The 14,781-nt window shown below is 41.5% G+C and overlaps 1 protein-coding gene across 1 annotated transcript in view; it reads left to right on the forward strand.

Moving 5' to 3' along the window:
• The window catches only part of LOC139734432 (dynein axonemal heavy chain 2-like), an 80,045-nt gene that overhangs the window by 42,204 nt on the left and 23,060 nt on the right, over positions 1 to 14,781 (forward strand). Inside the window, exons 47-62 of the mRNA XM_071645218.1 lie at positions 277 to 381; positions 1,109 to 1,383; positions 2,208 to 2,338; positions 2,887 to 3,042; positions 3,617 to 3,784; positions 5,137 to 5,437; positions 5,955 to 6,087; positions 7,057 to 7,196; positions 7,681 to 7,891; positions 8,680 to 8,796; positions 9,525 to 9,666; positions 10,049 to 10,335; positions 11,293 to 11,457; positions 11,900 to 12,025; positions 12,560 to 12,708; positions 13,868 to 14,085. Of these exons, the coding sequence (XP_071501319.1) occupies positions 277 to 381; positions 1,109 to 1,383; positions 2,208 to 2,338; positions 2,887 to 3,042; positions 3,617 to 3,784; positions 5,137 to 5,437; positions 5,955 to 6,087; positions 7,057 to 7,196; positions 7,681 to 7,891; positions 8,680 to 8,796; positions 9,525 to 9,666; positions 10,049 to 10,335; positions 11,293 to 11,457; positions 11,900 to 12,025; positions 12,560 to 12,708; positions 13,868 to 14,085 (2,824 nt within the window). The remainder of the gene's footprint in view (positions 1 to 276; positions 382 to 1,108; positions 1,384 to 2,207; positions 2,339 to 2,886; positions 3,043 to 3,616; positions 3,785 to 5,136; positions 5,438 to 5,954; positions 6,088 to 7,056; positions 7,197 to 7,680; positions 7,892 to 8,679; positions 8,797 to 9,524; positions 9,667 to 10,048; positions 10,336 to 11,292; positions 11,458 to 11,899; positions 12,026 to 12,559; positions 12,709 to 13,867; positions 14,086 to 14,781) is intronic.

Genomic DNA, 14,781 nt, shown 5'->3' on the forward strand with positions numbered 1-14,781 from the left:
GATGCAAAGGTAATTTGATATTAGAAACCATTGTGCATGATTGTATAGGTGCATAGGCAAAATGATGAGAAACCATGTTATCTTTGTGTATATGCAATGGTAATGTGATGATGACAAACCATGATTGTGCATTTATGTGGGTTTATGGCTGTAAGATGTATGGTGTGTACAGGAAGATGGGACGCATGGTTAATGATACGGTAAATAAAATGTATTATCTCTTAATGTCATCATCCATTTATCAATCTACCTATGTGTTATTTTCTCTTTCTCCAGGGCATGCAGCTGCTTGCATCCATGGGTCCTCCTGGTGGAGGGCGTATGGTGATTTCCAAACGGCTCCAGAGTCGCTTCAACCTCATCAACATGACCTTCCCGAGTGTGAGTAGACAAGTCTTCTTTCAAACAAAGAAGTGTTTTAAAGGGATTGTGTAGTTTTGGTTGAAATGGGGATTGAGGTTTTAACTTTTTACAAGATAATCAGATATCACTTATATGAAATATTTAAAAGAAATACAATTCCAGGAGGAATTAGAAGTATTTGATGAAAATCGGTTTTGAATTGGCTGAAATATCAAAAAACAAAGCAGTCCTAATAAAAGATGGGTCCCACCTTTTATTAGGACCGTTTCGTTTTACTTAATTGTTTTTTGATATCTCAGCCATTGATTTTCATCAAATAAACTTTTAATTCCTCATGGAATTGTATGCCTTTTAATATTTCATAGAAGTGGTTTATGATTTTTGTGCAAAGAGTTAAAACTTCAATCCCCATTTCAACCCAAACTATAATATCCCTTTAATGCTGTACATTTGGTACCTCTTTGCATTATTCAAATCTGGCTGGCATTTCATGAAGTATTTTGTCCGACAACTTTGTCGGAAAAATTTGCTCTCAGCCAATCAGATGCAAGGATTTCTGTAGCGTTTAACAGTCTGTCAGATGAAATATCTGACAAAAGGCTTCATGAAATGCCTCCTCCCCCCCCCCCCCCAGCCTCAATGCAACTATTTACAAAAGTTAGATGTACTCTTCCCACTGATAATAAAGCTGCAAGACTATTTTTATCACTATCATTATCATTATTAAAATATCCTTCCCACCCAGGACTCCCAAATCAAGCGCATCTTCGGCACCATGATCAACCAGAAGCTGCAGGACTTTGAGGAGGACGTGAAGCCCATCGGCGACGTGGTCACCCAGGCAACGCTGGAGGTGTACCAGGGCGTGGTCCAGAAGTTCCTGCCTACCCCGGCCAAGATCCACTACCTCTTCAACCTGCGGGACATCTCCAAGGTCTTCCAGGGCATGCTGAGGGCCCACAAGGACTTCCATGACACCAAAGCAAGCATCACCAGGCTCTGGATCCACGAGTGCTTCAGGTTAGACCTTCCTATTAACCCATTGAGGACGGGCTGATTTTGCTACAACGTGCATTTCCCATAGACACCTGCTCGAGTATACTCGGGACTAGTGTTCAAAGGGTTAATCGCTGCCGCTTGTGTTTGCTAGCAATGCAGTCCCATTCTGGAAGACTAACTGCACTATTCAGGGACCCAAATATAGGCCTATTCCACATACCACACATTTTTTGCCTTCAAATATTGAATTGCTTTGTTGTAAGGGTAAAGTTATTCTCTGTTTTGCATATTTTTTGTTGGTTGTGGTGGGTTAAAATTTCATTGCTACAGTTATTTTGCATTAAGCCTAGGACCTATTTGCAAGGTAATGGTGATTTCTTGATATGAAATTCTTCTTTTTAATGAATTTTGAGGAGGACTTGATAAATTTTGATAGGCATGTAATCACTTTACAGTTTCGTTTGCGTGGTGTGATGTGCAGCGTAGTTTTATGCAAAGGAAGTGTGTAAACACACATTATGTGTGTATCATACATCTTGTATCAAAGTTGTTATTGAAATCTATTCATTAGATTATTATCAACAGTAGATATTACATTGTTAAAAGCGCTATTAATTGTGTGTCAGCAATACGTTCAAATATTTTGATCAAGTCAAATTTCACAGGTAAGCGACCCCATCCATGCTAACTCTCCCAACCCCCTTTGAACAGAATGGAAACGAAAAAACTATAATTTACTGGAAGAATTTAACCATGCATTGCATTGTAACCACTGTGACCCATTCAAAACTAAGAATTTGACTCCCATCCACTAATATCATCCTCTTTCATGATAATCTCTGCAGGGTTTACTCTGACCGTCTGGTGAATGATCAGGATGTCGAAGGATTCACTAACATCATCAGCGAGAAGCTCGGCAACCTCTTTGACCAAACCTTCCACAACATCTGTCCCAACAAGCAGCCTCCTATCTTTGGTGAGACCAGTGAGATGAAATGAAAAATCACTTGATGGCAGGCAAAATTAATAATATGGATACAGATATCACAAGTCCGCACCAACTTACCATTAAACGGATGCCAAGATAAACTGCTGTCATTCAGCCCATTGCATCTTTCTCTTTTACAGACACATGTCGTTCCAAGCTAACAAGTCACAAGTGTTCCAGATTTTTGCACATGGTTTTTCAGAGTGTACATTATGTAATTGCCCTTTTCACCTAGAGATTGATTTACAGTATTCTTGAAATTTCACCCATCTTTAGTGACAGCATGCCGTAATTTATTTCTTTGAATGTGAAGTGTCATATTTAATAAAGAATGACTAGTCATGAGACAAAATCTGTATCATCGGAGGCAACATTGAAAGTTTTTTTAAACAAAATTCTTTTTCAAAGGCCGTTTGTATCCACAAGCAATAGCCTTTCAGTAGTGTTTTGTGGGGGGGGGGGGGGGGGATACGTGTATAAATGCTAGGTGAAGGGGCTGCCAGTATTTAATATCATGTGACCGTTGTAACCATCAGGTGACTACATGTCCCAGAGTGAGATTCCCATCTATGAGGACCTCCAGGAGTTCACTCCCCTCAAGAAGTTCATGGAGGATGCCCTGGAGGATTACAACACGACACCTGGAGTCATCTCCATGGACCTGGTCCTCTTCAGGGATGCCATCGAACACAGTGAGTCTGATGCAGAAATTGCTCTTAGACCCTGGAACGTAGTAGTTGCAGAATGTTTGAAAACATTTCAGGGATGTCAGTTTGTAGACAAAAAGCTTGAATTAATTCCCTAGTAGTTTTAAAGTTCAGGCCCTTTCATGCAAAAGGAAAAAGAGGTCCATTTTCTGATATAACAATGCTTTGTTGGATTGTATTCTACCAGCAAGTTAAAGGCAACTTTGATACTCTGGAAGTCACCTTAATTGATGACAAGTTTCTGGCAAGTTTTAAGATATCTCAATTGTTTACCTGGATAAGAGAAAAACACCTTTTTTACCTACATTTGTGGTATGTTTTGCAACACTAACCGTTAAGTTTGATTTTCACTTTTTTTTTACACAGTTGTCAGAAAGAACTTCTTTTACGAACTGCACATAAAGATTTGATGTTTGCATTGATAACAAAGATGCCCAATAATCATTTTTGATTATTAATGACTATGAACAGTTTTGACTGTATAATTTTCAAAATTATGCAGGTATGAAAGACTTGTGGACATTGTTTGAATGCATGGTGTGTGCTCTATCTTTCCTAGTTTCCCGAATCATTCGAGTCATAAGACAGCCCAGAGGGAACATGCTATTGGTCGGTATCGGTGGGAGTGGTCGCCAGTCCCTCACCCGATTGGCCGCATCGATCTGTGAATACACCACCTTCCAGATCGAGGTCACCAGACACTACCGCATTACAGAATTCAGAGATGGTAAGCTGCTCTATGAAGCTCTTAAAGATTTAAAATCACAAATCTTCCACTCCCCCCCCCCCTCATTAATGAGATGTAATGTAATATTCTAATCAGATTTGCTAAGGGCTGATTTTGATGACAAAGTTTCAAACAGATTGGCTGCTGGATAATGCAGTATTATGCTACTTTTCACTTGGTTGTACTTTTCCTCTACTGACAGGAACACTAAAGAAGAAACAGAAGTTATCACTCCAGGGCCCTGCTGCATGAAATGATGAAATCAAACATGAGTCAGAAAATCAATCATAAGTCAGGTATCAGCCAATCAGGATCGAATATTCGTAGACTTATGTTTGATTTCTGACATATGTTCAATATCAACTTCTATGCAACAGGGCCAAGACATTTTTATACCCCCGCCAAACGAAGTTTGAAGGGGGTATATAGGAATCAGTGGACGGTCGGTCGGGCGGTCGGTTGGGCGGTCGGTCGGAGCGGTCGGTCCGTTGCAAATCTTGCGTCGCGAACTACTTCCTCAGTTTTCAACCGATTCCCATAAAACTTGGCACAGATGTGTGCCTTGGGTTGTAGATGTGCAAGACGTATTTTTTGACAGTATCCAAAAGTACGTTGCCATGGTAATGGCATATTATGGGCAAAAATGGGTACAAATCTTGCGTCGCGAACTCCTCCCACAGTTTTTGATCAATTTTTATGAAATTAGGTACAGATGTTCATCTGAATATGTTAATGTGCAAGACACATATTTCCGCAGTGGCAAAAAGTGCGTTGCCATGGTAACGGCATGTTATTGGTAAAATATAGGGCAAAATGCTTCATGGCAAAACTGCTTCATCAGTGTTCTTCCAATTCTCATGGAATTCATATTGAATGTTTGTCTTAGGATATAGGTCAGCATGACACATTTCTTGACAGTGACAAAAAGTATGTTGCCATGGTAACAGCTCACATATTATGAGCCAAAATGATGGAAAATTTTGTGTTGCAAACTACTTCCTCAGTTTTTGCCCAATTTCCATGAAATTTGGTACAGATGTGTGCCTTTGGTTGTAGATGTGCAAGACGCATTTTTCGACAGTACCCGAAAGTACGTTGCCATGGTAACGGCATATTAATGGCAGAAGATCAAGAAAAGATCTTGCGGATTTAACTACTTCCTCAGTTTTTTTACCAAAGCTTGTGAAATGTTGTTTGGCGGGGGTATAACCAGTCGCTGTAGCGACATTTCTAGTCTTTTCAAGATTTTCCAAGTGTTTATAAGTATGCAGACAAAACAGAAACAACGTACCACTTTTTCTATCATCTAATATTCATATCTAAACAAAAATATCTCTGTCATTTTCTTCCAGACCTGAAGCGGCTCTACAAGACGGCCGGCGTGGAGAACAAGCCCACCATCTTCCTCTTCAACGACACCCAGGTCATCGACGAGTCCTTCCTGGAGGATATCAACAACATCCTGTCCAGCGGAGAGGTGCCCAACCTCTACAAGTCGGACGAGTTCGAGGAGGTGCGCACCGAGCTGGCCGAGCCCGCTAAAAAGGACGGTATCCAGGACACGCCGGAGAACATGTTCTCTTACTTCATTGACCGGGTGCGGGCCAACCTCCATGTGGTGCTCTGCATGAGCCCCGTCGGTGACCCATTCAGGTACGATGGAGACAAGGGGAGAGGTGGCATCACAGACATGACTACTTGACTGTCTACTTTCTGTGGGTCTTCTTTGTCATACCCTACTGTTTATTCATTCGGTAGAATTTGGAACTCATTGTGGTATATAGAATAAAAAAAGAAATATGCAACTACAAGTGCTACTTCATAGAGATACCAGTAGGGATTACTTGTGTTCTTGTTGAATACATGTAGACAAAATTCAGTAGCTGCACCTTCCATTCCTCTGACATTATACTGCCATCTTTGTATTGCATAGTTTGTTAGTTTTAGCATGAAGCAGTCAACACTCCTCCAAATGTAAGCATAAATGAACCCACATACTGCATATCAGTAGACTGTGAGAGGAAATACTGAGATTGGAACAGGAGTTTGGGTAGGTTTTTACATTAACCAACACAAACCAGTAATACATTTCAAATATGAGATGTCACCCTAGAGAGAATTTGTAAGTACCCTTTAATAACAATGATGCTATGCTCTGATTTCCTTCCAGGAACCGCATCCGTATGTACCCAGCCTTTGTGAACTGCACCACCATTGACTGGTTCAGTGAGTGGCCCAAGGAAGCCCTTACTGAGGTAGCTGAGAAGTACCTTGAGTCCATCAATGTAGGCGAGAATGAGGAGGTAAGGCACCATACCTCAATCTTCATTCTATTCTTTGTATTCATATGAACAACTTTATGTATAAAGCAGTTAGCTAGTAGTACTGGTATGCAGCTGTGGACTGGTTTTCGGGGCATTGTTGATATCATTGCTCCGCCAGAGGGATCTAGATTCCATGTTATGACCCGAAGGAGCTTGATCCTTAGGTCCCAAAAGAGGGCACTTTAGTATTATAAATCAGTTTAGCACTATGGGGCAGTTTGGGTTGAATGAGGCTGCAGGTAGTTGCTCATATAACATTAACTCCTCTGATTTCAGTCGATCAAAAATGAGGATTCATCAAGTTAGGTGAACTTTGTATGAATTGCCAATATCACATGAGCTCATCCACAGTCCACTCTGTTGTTGAGTGCCAAGTTTTATGTCATGCACTTAACCTTCTCCATCTGCAAAATCTGGCGCTGGAACATACAAGGTCAAAATGGGTCATCTGCTCTTCCATGTTGGACAATCAAAGAGTATTTAGAGAATTCATTTGATTGGTACATTTTGCGATGGTTACTGAGTTCAGGATAAAAGTACCATGTGCACAATTTTTTGGTTTATCTTGATGATGGTACTCATTTTGTGTGTAGAATGAAATGTTTAATCAAGACTGCTAGGGTTCAGTGAGGTAGAAATTGCCAGGGGTTTCTATGAATGATGAGTTAGAACTTCGCAGTCTGTTTCCTAAATTACAGCATTTTATGGTACCACCATAACAGACAAATGACTGAAATAGCTCAGGCGTGGGATAAACCGTAGTACAACTTATTCAGCTTCCCACACTACCAGTCGGTCAGTTCACCTTTACAAACAGTGTAGAGCTGCATACTGTTGATTATGATACCTACACCAACCTTTAGGACTGCTAATTGCTTCGAGGATGCTGCTGTCATTTGGGTATTCCCCATCATATTATTATTTTGTCCTTTTCTCGTCTGTTCCCAGCTGAAGCCAAACATTGCCCAGATCTTCTGCACCATGCACCAGTCTGTGGTCCAAAGCTCCAGACAGATGCTTTTTGAGCTCAAACGTCACAACTATGTCACTCCTACCAACTACCTGGAGCTCGTCACTGGATACAAGACGTAAGACCAACTTTGAGCTATCCAAAAGTTCTTCTTTACAAGCACAATGTAAAGAGAAAATGGTGTCATTAGTTAATCAAATTTCTCAATTTCAAATTGGATATATATTTTGATAGATTGAGTATGAAAGCATTTCTATTGCAGCACAGCCCTCCAAATTAGAATCATACGGATCTACGTCATGTAGACAGGCGTAAACATAAAATCTATTCAGGTGTGACTTCTTAGGTGATACCAATTGTGCAAAAAGGATGATGATGGAGGTCACAATATGTATAGGATGATTTCTAATAAATTGATCAGAAACAAGTAATTTAATTGATTGAGCAGAATTTTATAGAAGAACTGTTGTTTTCACTGGTTATTAGACCGCATAATATTCGTATTTCAGAGTAGTGGATGTAAAACAGGTAATATACTGAATTACAACAGATAAAATGACATCCTACTGAACCGTTTTCCAATTTCTCCGAACCTTTTGTAGACTGCTGTACGAGAAGCGCAAGGAGCTCGGTGACGCGGCCAACAAGCTGAAGAACGGCCTGTCCAAGATCGACGACACCCGAGCCAAGGTGGAGGTCATGTCTGTAGAGCTGGAGGAGGCTAAGGTCAAGGTGGCCCAGTTTCAGAAGCAGTGTGAGGAATACCTAGTGGTCATCGTCCAGCAGAAGAGGGAAGCCGATGAGCAGCAAAAGGTCAGTTATCTTCTGGCCCTTCCGTCTCTTCAAAGTTCTATTTCCGAGCATTGTCAGTTTAGTTGGAGAAGTGGGAGAATACTAAGAAAATACATCTGTGTGGATGTTGATACATATCGATATTGATACAGTGCACTCCTGTTATGATAAACACGGTTATAATGAAATTCCGGTCTCAACGAAGTAAAAATCCAGGCCGCAATATTATCCACTCTGTATTTTATTGTTCATTTGTTGGGTTATAACGAAATTTTAATATAACAAAAGAAAACTGTGGGTCCTGAGGACTTCGTTATAACGGGAGTCCACTGTATATATATTGACATATTGAATTTTTCTTGTTACCTCTTGCACGTGAGTGTGTGTCCGCACACATATTCATGCTAGGTTTGTTACTTGACTCACTAGACATTATCTCTCTGTATGTTGGATTGGAGCAAAGGAGAATGTCAATACAAAGTTACAATGTTTTTGCAACTTGCTGCATGAAACATTGAACATGTGGGCACACACAGTCATGTTAGCAACAGTCTGGCACTAAAATTTCTTGATGCTCACATAACTCACTATAGCACATAGCAGTCTATTTATTACCGGTAGTTGCTAACCCAGAATGACTGTAGCTTTTGATATTGATGGTCTTTCTGCTACTTTTTCTGCATATGTGATGGAGGAGAAGTGCATACAATTAAAATCTTGTCACTAGAGTGTGCCATATTTGCATGAGTGTCTTGGGTGTAGAAGTTGATATGCAACATTATGTTTTGTTCTGTATTGCCTGCCTGCAGTCTGTGCAAGCCCGCAGTGAGAAAATTGGTGAGGAGGAGGTGAGATGTAAACAGATGGCCGACGCTGCCCAGCAGGACTTGGCCGAAGCTCTGCCCGCCCTCGCGGAAGCCGTCAAGGTCAGTCAATGGGGACGGTCATTTGTGGGTTATTAAGGTGCCTTATTCCTTTTGTGAGGCCTCCTTGGTCAATTCACCCTAACCTTTAATTCTATAAGCTGGTATCATATATTTGTGAAATTGTGTAACAGAAAACGGATCTAAGCGACACCTTGTGTGACAGACAAAGCATGAACTCTCCTCTTTCAATGTTACTTTTCGATAAACAGGAAGTTCCATTCCATAACAGCTGCAGGTCCAATTGACAAATTGCGCTTCATCAACGTAGATAAGCATCCATCATTCAGCATTTTAGGAGTAGCCGTGATAAAAACTCTTGGATGTTCATATTTTGGGTCGGACTCAGGTTATGTAATCATGTCTGCCACTGATTTTTTTATCAAGACTGAATAATCATTGCTTAGTGAAATCAGTGAGTAGTAATTTATCAATCAGTTGCAATAAAAACAACTCAATGCAAGAATTCATTAAACCATTGAGGACTAGTCCTGAGTATACCCGGGCAGGTGTCTATGAGAAGTGCATGTTGTAGCAAAATCAAACCTTCCTCAATGGGTTAATCTGAACTTCAGGTCTGTGTTCTTTTATGACCTAAATCACCCTTTCTTAATAATCCATTTTTTCCCACAAACTGACAGGATGAATAAGTCTCATACAATTTCTTCCTGTATCTGTAAATCACAATCTGCCAAGCGAATGCAGTTCTTCTCTTGTGCTTTCGTTGGCAGGCTCTCGAGGCCCTGAACAAGAAGGACATTGGAGAGATCAAGTCCTACGGCCGTCCTCCAGTCCTGGTGGAGAAGTGTATGGAGGCCGTCATGATTCTCAAGGGCAACGAACCCACCTGGGCGGAGGCTAAGAGGCAGCTCGGTAAGGCTTTTAATCAATCCCACAGAATGAATGTGAGCTTTCTCAGACTGGTACCCCATTTACATGATACACGTATCTAAAACTATTTGAACACATTGTCTTTATATTAATCTTTGTTTGTAAAGGCAAGCAGCCATCTTTTTGTCCAATTTTTATGCTGTGAACATGTCATGATGGCAGACTGCTATATTGACATAGCCTTTCTACAATTTCTCTTAAAAGTAAAATTTGTGCCAAGGATTTGATATTAATTAGCAATATACTGCCAAGACACAAAACTTTTTCTTTACTCATTATTTATTTATTTATTCATTATTGAAATTATATTAGATATGTCTTACCAACTAGATTTTTGTTTCTTTTTCTTCTTTTTCACCCACAGGTAACCAAAACTTCATCAAGGATCTCGTCGAGTTTGACAAGGACAACATGTCGGACAGGGTGCTGAAGCGCATCGGCCAGTACTGCAGCCAGCCAGACTTCCAGCCGGACATCATCGGCCGCGTGTCGCTGGCCGCCAAGTCACTGTGCATGTGGGTGAGGGCCATGGAGGTGTACGGCCGCATCTACCGCGTGGTGGAGCCCAAGAAGCAGAGGCTGCACAACGCCCAGGCCACCCTGGCAGAGAAGCAGGCCATCCTAGCCGAGGCCAAGGCCAAACTCAAAGAGGTATGTCTCCCACGGGGTCAGTCTCGTTATCTTGTTGAGGACTAGTCCCGAGTATACTCGGGCAGGTGTCTAAGGGAAATGCATGTTGTAGCAAAATCAAACCGTTCTCAACGGGTTAATTAGTGTTTGAACTTGACCATCTCTCTCATTTGGAGATGAAGAAAAAAGTATAAATCTAAGAAGAGGAGAGATGTTCTTAAGATTTCATTCTGGTAACAGAAACTACCAATTAATTTTATGATCTGTTATGCTGTCAGAGTAATTGAGTAAGTAAGAAATTAAAAACTTATTGGTGAGGGACAGCATATGAGAAGAATTTTCCAAATAAATAAAGAATTGTTTTAAGAGAAAATAGTTTAACAAAGCACATGTGGTTTGGGTTATATAAGCTGTTGTATGTAATATAACTTGAACAAAGCTAACTCTACAAGGGACACCTCAAGGTAGACTTCAATAGGGAATTTGGCCAGTGCGTTTCATGTGTCAAGTACAGTTGATTGTTGCTACACCAACAACAGGAAATTGAATCCGTAATTGTCTTACATGTATGGCTGCACCGTCAGTTAACCTTATGGTGTGTGTAAGTCCTCCAATACACTGTAGACCGTGCCTAAGGCTGGGGTTGCGGTGAACCCTTTTGCTAGAAGTAGGACCAATTCGTTTGATGTTTGGCATGGCTGACTCTCCTCCCCCCCCCCCCCCCCTCCTCCTCCTCTTCCTTCTCCTCTTCCTCTTCCTCCTCTTCTTCCTCCTCCTCCTCTACCTCCTCTTCCTCTTCCTCCTCATCTTTCTCCTCCTCTTCCTTCTCTTCCTCCTCCTCTACCTTCTCCTCCCCCACCTCCTTCTTCACCTCTTCCCCCTCCCCTCTTCCCCTTCTCCTCTTTCTCTTCCTCACCCATCCTCCTCCTCGTCTGCCAACAACTCACACTCTAACTCCAACTCCTCCTTCGTTGACAGGTGACAGATCGGATGGAGAACCTGAAGAAGCAGTACGACGAGAAGCTGGCTGAGAAGGAGGAGCTGAGGATCAAGGCAGAGCAGATGGAGATCAAGCTTGACCGTGCCGGCAAACTGGTGTCCGGTCTGGCCGGAGAGAGGGACAGATGGGAGCTGAATGTCCAGGTAGAGTTCAGTAGCTTGACCTCATGGGAATCATATTTTGTATATTCGGGGAAATGTTAATGTATACAAAAATACATATTTATAGTAAAGGCATTTCAAAGTTTGTCACCTAGTAAGATATGAAATTGTGGCACCTCATTGATGATTTTTATTACAATTAATAGAAATGCTTCAAGTCCCATACATTCATAACCATGTAGGTGCATTTAGCATCCACCGTCTCCAGCAGGTTATAATGTAGCGGTAGTAGTGACATTTGATACGCAATACGAGAAGGATGCAGTACTATGGTGACTTCTTGAGAGGATATTGAAGCACTGTGTTTACCGGCTACATTTTGTGCATAGCTATGTCATGCTATACTGCCTTTATCCCTCTCTTCGTCTGTCTAATTGTCATCACCATGACTGTTAACGTTATCTTTCCACCCTGTACCCTGAAGGATCTAGAGGAGAACATGGTATACCTGGTAGGAGACTGTCTGGTGGCTGCTGCCTTCATGTCCTACATGGGACCTTTCCTCTCCAATTACAGGGACCACCTGGTCAAGGAGGTGTGGCTGAAAGAGGTAAGATTGATAGCCATGATCAAGCTTGCAAATTGCATTTTACAATTTGCAATTACATTTGACTCTTTGTTTCATCATATAATTGTTCTATGTATAGTAAGAGCGGCATATCGTCGCTGGGGTAGCAAGACTTTGTATCTACAGAATGTCAAATATTCAGCAGAGCAAAAAGACATGGCAGCCAAGCACCGTATCAAATGGGAGAGCCTTTGACATGCTGTGGTGGCTTCATTTTTGGAGTAAGACAGCTAGGATTTGAACAGGATATCACTGAATTGATTATCTGACCATTGATCCAACTCAGTAATTTTCAGCAAATTTCAGATACGTGGACTTGTCGCCCCAACGACGATACGTAAAGAGAGAGAGAGATATTGATAAAAATATATAATGTATTATATTCACTGTTATAGATTGTGTTGTCATGTCCATCTGGAAAAATGTATGGGAATTATAAGTGCATTTACAGAGATGGTTCACACATATATGCTGTAAATGTGAAAATATACCACATTTTCCCCAAATGTTCCACAGGTCAGCAAGCTGGGTGTTCCATGCAGCCCAGACTTCTCCTTCTCCACCTTCCTGTCCAAACCCACAGTGGTCAGGGACTGGAACATGCAGGGTCTTCCCTCCGACGCCTTCTCCACGGAGAATGGGGTCATCGTAACCAGGGGCAACAGGTAAGCTCCTCATCAAAGAAGATGGCAATTACATTCTTCACTTTTAAGCTGTCCTAGTCATCTTCCAGCCATCACAAAAATGAATAAATAAGACTTGTGACTTTGAATGGAGGTCCTGAATTTACTCTGCTTATGTCATTGGGCAGATTTTTTTTTACCCCTGATGTCCCTGTTGACTGAAGTGTAAAAATCAGTATTTTGCTGGGGTAATTGATGGCAGGGCCCTCTGGAAGAATAGTGTTAACACTGAGGAGACTACCTTGAGTAAATAAGACCATATTATGATGTCATTATACCATTACCATCTTCATGCAAAGTGGTAGGTTATGAGGTGCAAGAGAAGACTCCAATTCACAAGGTCCACATACCACATTCATAGACATCCACAAATTTCCTCAATCATGAGGTGATAGAGATGACCTTTTAACCGCCCCCTTCCCATCTAGGTACTAGAAATGACAGCAGCACTCTCAACTGATATTGTATATTAATAATGTACTAAACTCAAGGTACTGCAGAACCGCTCCCCCCCCCCCCCCCCCCGACCTCTACTCGTGATACCCTAAAGGGCTCACACCCGTAAATATAATGGATTCTTCCCGGCCTGATCACAAATTCGTACCAAAGATACCAAAATTAATTCAGAAAAAAAATCATAAAAAATCAGGAAATGAAGGTAGAAGAAAAATTTTTAGCTCACGTTGATGAGTGTGAATTCCTCTACAAAATATGTTCTGCTTGGCAGGTGATAGGTTTTTCTTGTGGAATTTAAAGGGACTAATTTAACTCGGCGCACGCACAGAAAATCAGAGCCTTTTTGAGTTAAAAAGACAGTCACGTAGTCTGACTTTGCGGACCTTTTGACAGAGTTTTGAACTGAAAAACCCCCCTTGATATTTTGATGAGTGAAAGGGCACATCTTACTTTATTTTGACATGCGATATGAAAAACGCCATTTGTATGAGTTATTTTACAGAATTTTTTAAAGTTTGATTTTTAACACACATCCCTATGGGGAAATATTTATGGGTGTGAGCCCTATAGCTTACCCCATGACTGCTACTCGTAATGCACTAGAGCTGACCCCATGACCCTATTCTTAAGGCACTCGAAACAACCCCAAGACAGCTAATCCCTTTTCCTCTCCCCACAACTACAGGTGGCCACTGATGGTGGACCCGCAGTGCCAGGCCATCAAGTGGATCAGGAACATGGAGGGCAAGCGGGGCCTGAAGATCATCGACCTCCAGCAGTCGGACTACCTGCGCACCCTGGAGAACGCCATCCAGTACGGCTTCCCCGTCCTCCTCCAGAACGTGCAGGAGGAGCTTGACCCCTCGCTGGCCCCCATCCTCAACAAGTCCATCATCAAGCAAGGTAAGGCAGGGTTCTTTAATTCCCCCAACACCCAATATGCGCTGCAAAAATAAATGAAAGATGGTGATGGGTGATGACAGCAATTCACCCCCTCAGCAATAACATTTGTTAGTTGAATTGATTGAAACTTGATGGCAGTCGTGAAAGTGATGATGGCATCAACAACCAAGTTGGTGACAATCAAGAGGATGACATCCATAGTGACATTTACCACAATAACAGCATTGCTGGTTGTCCTGGTAATATCAAAGTAGCAAGAATGATGATGAAGATGATGATGCAGATGGTGATGACGATGGTGACGATGATGATGATGATGACGATGATGATGATGATGACGATGACGATGATGATGATGATGATGATGATGATGATGATGGTGATGATGGTGATGATGATGATGATGATGAAAGTACAAATGATGATGATTCAGTTTTGATTATCGCTGATTCTATTATTTAACAATTCAATTGTCAGTCAAGGAAGATGCACATTTAGTTAATTTCACAAAGTTGATTCAGTTCGGTGATGATAGTAATGATGCAGATGATAGGGAAGAAAAGAAATGTATTGCTTGTTCCGTACTCAGCACTAGCTCTTTAAATGTGTGACTACATAATGGTTGTAAACATCATGACAATTTCCCAGTCAGTGTACAAAGAATGTATCAGAAATGCTGTGGGGTCAGTGAAATTT

The sequence above is a fragment of the Diadema antillarum genome, unplaced genomic scaffold, assembly GCF_040938485.1.
Source record: "Diadema antillarum isolate AM-2024a unplaced genomic scaffold, OU_Dant_1.0 seq00000526_RagTag, whole genome shotgun sequence".
In the NCBI taxonomy this organism is placed as follows: domain Eukaryota; kingdom Metazoa; phylum Echinodermata; class Echinoidea; order Diadematoida; family Diadematidae; genus Diadema; species Diadema antillarum.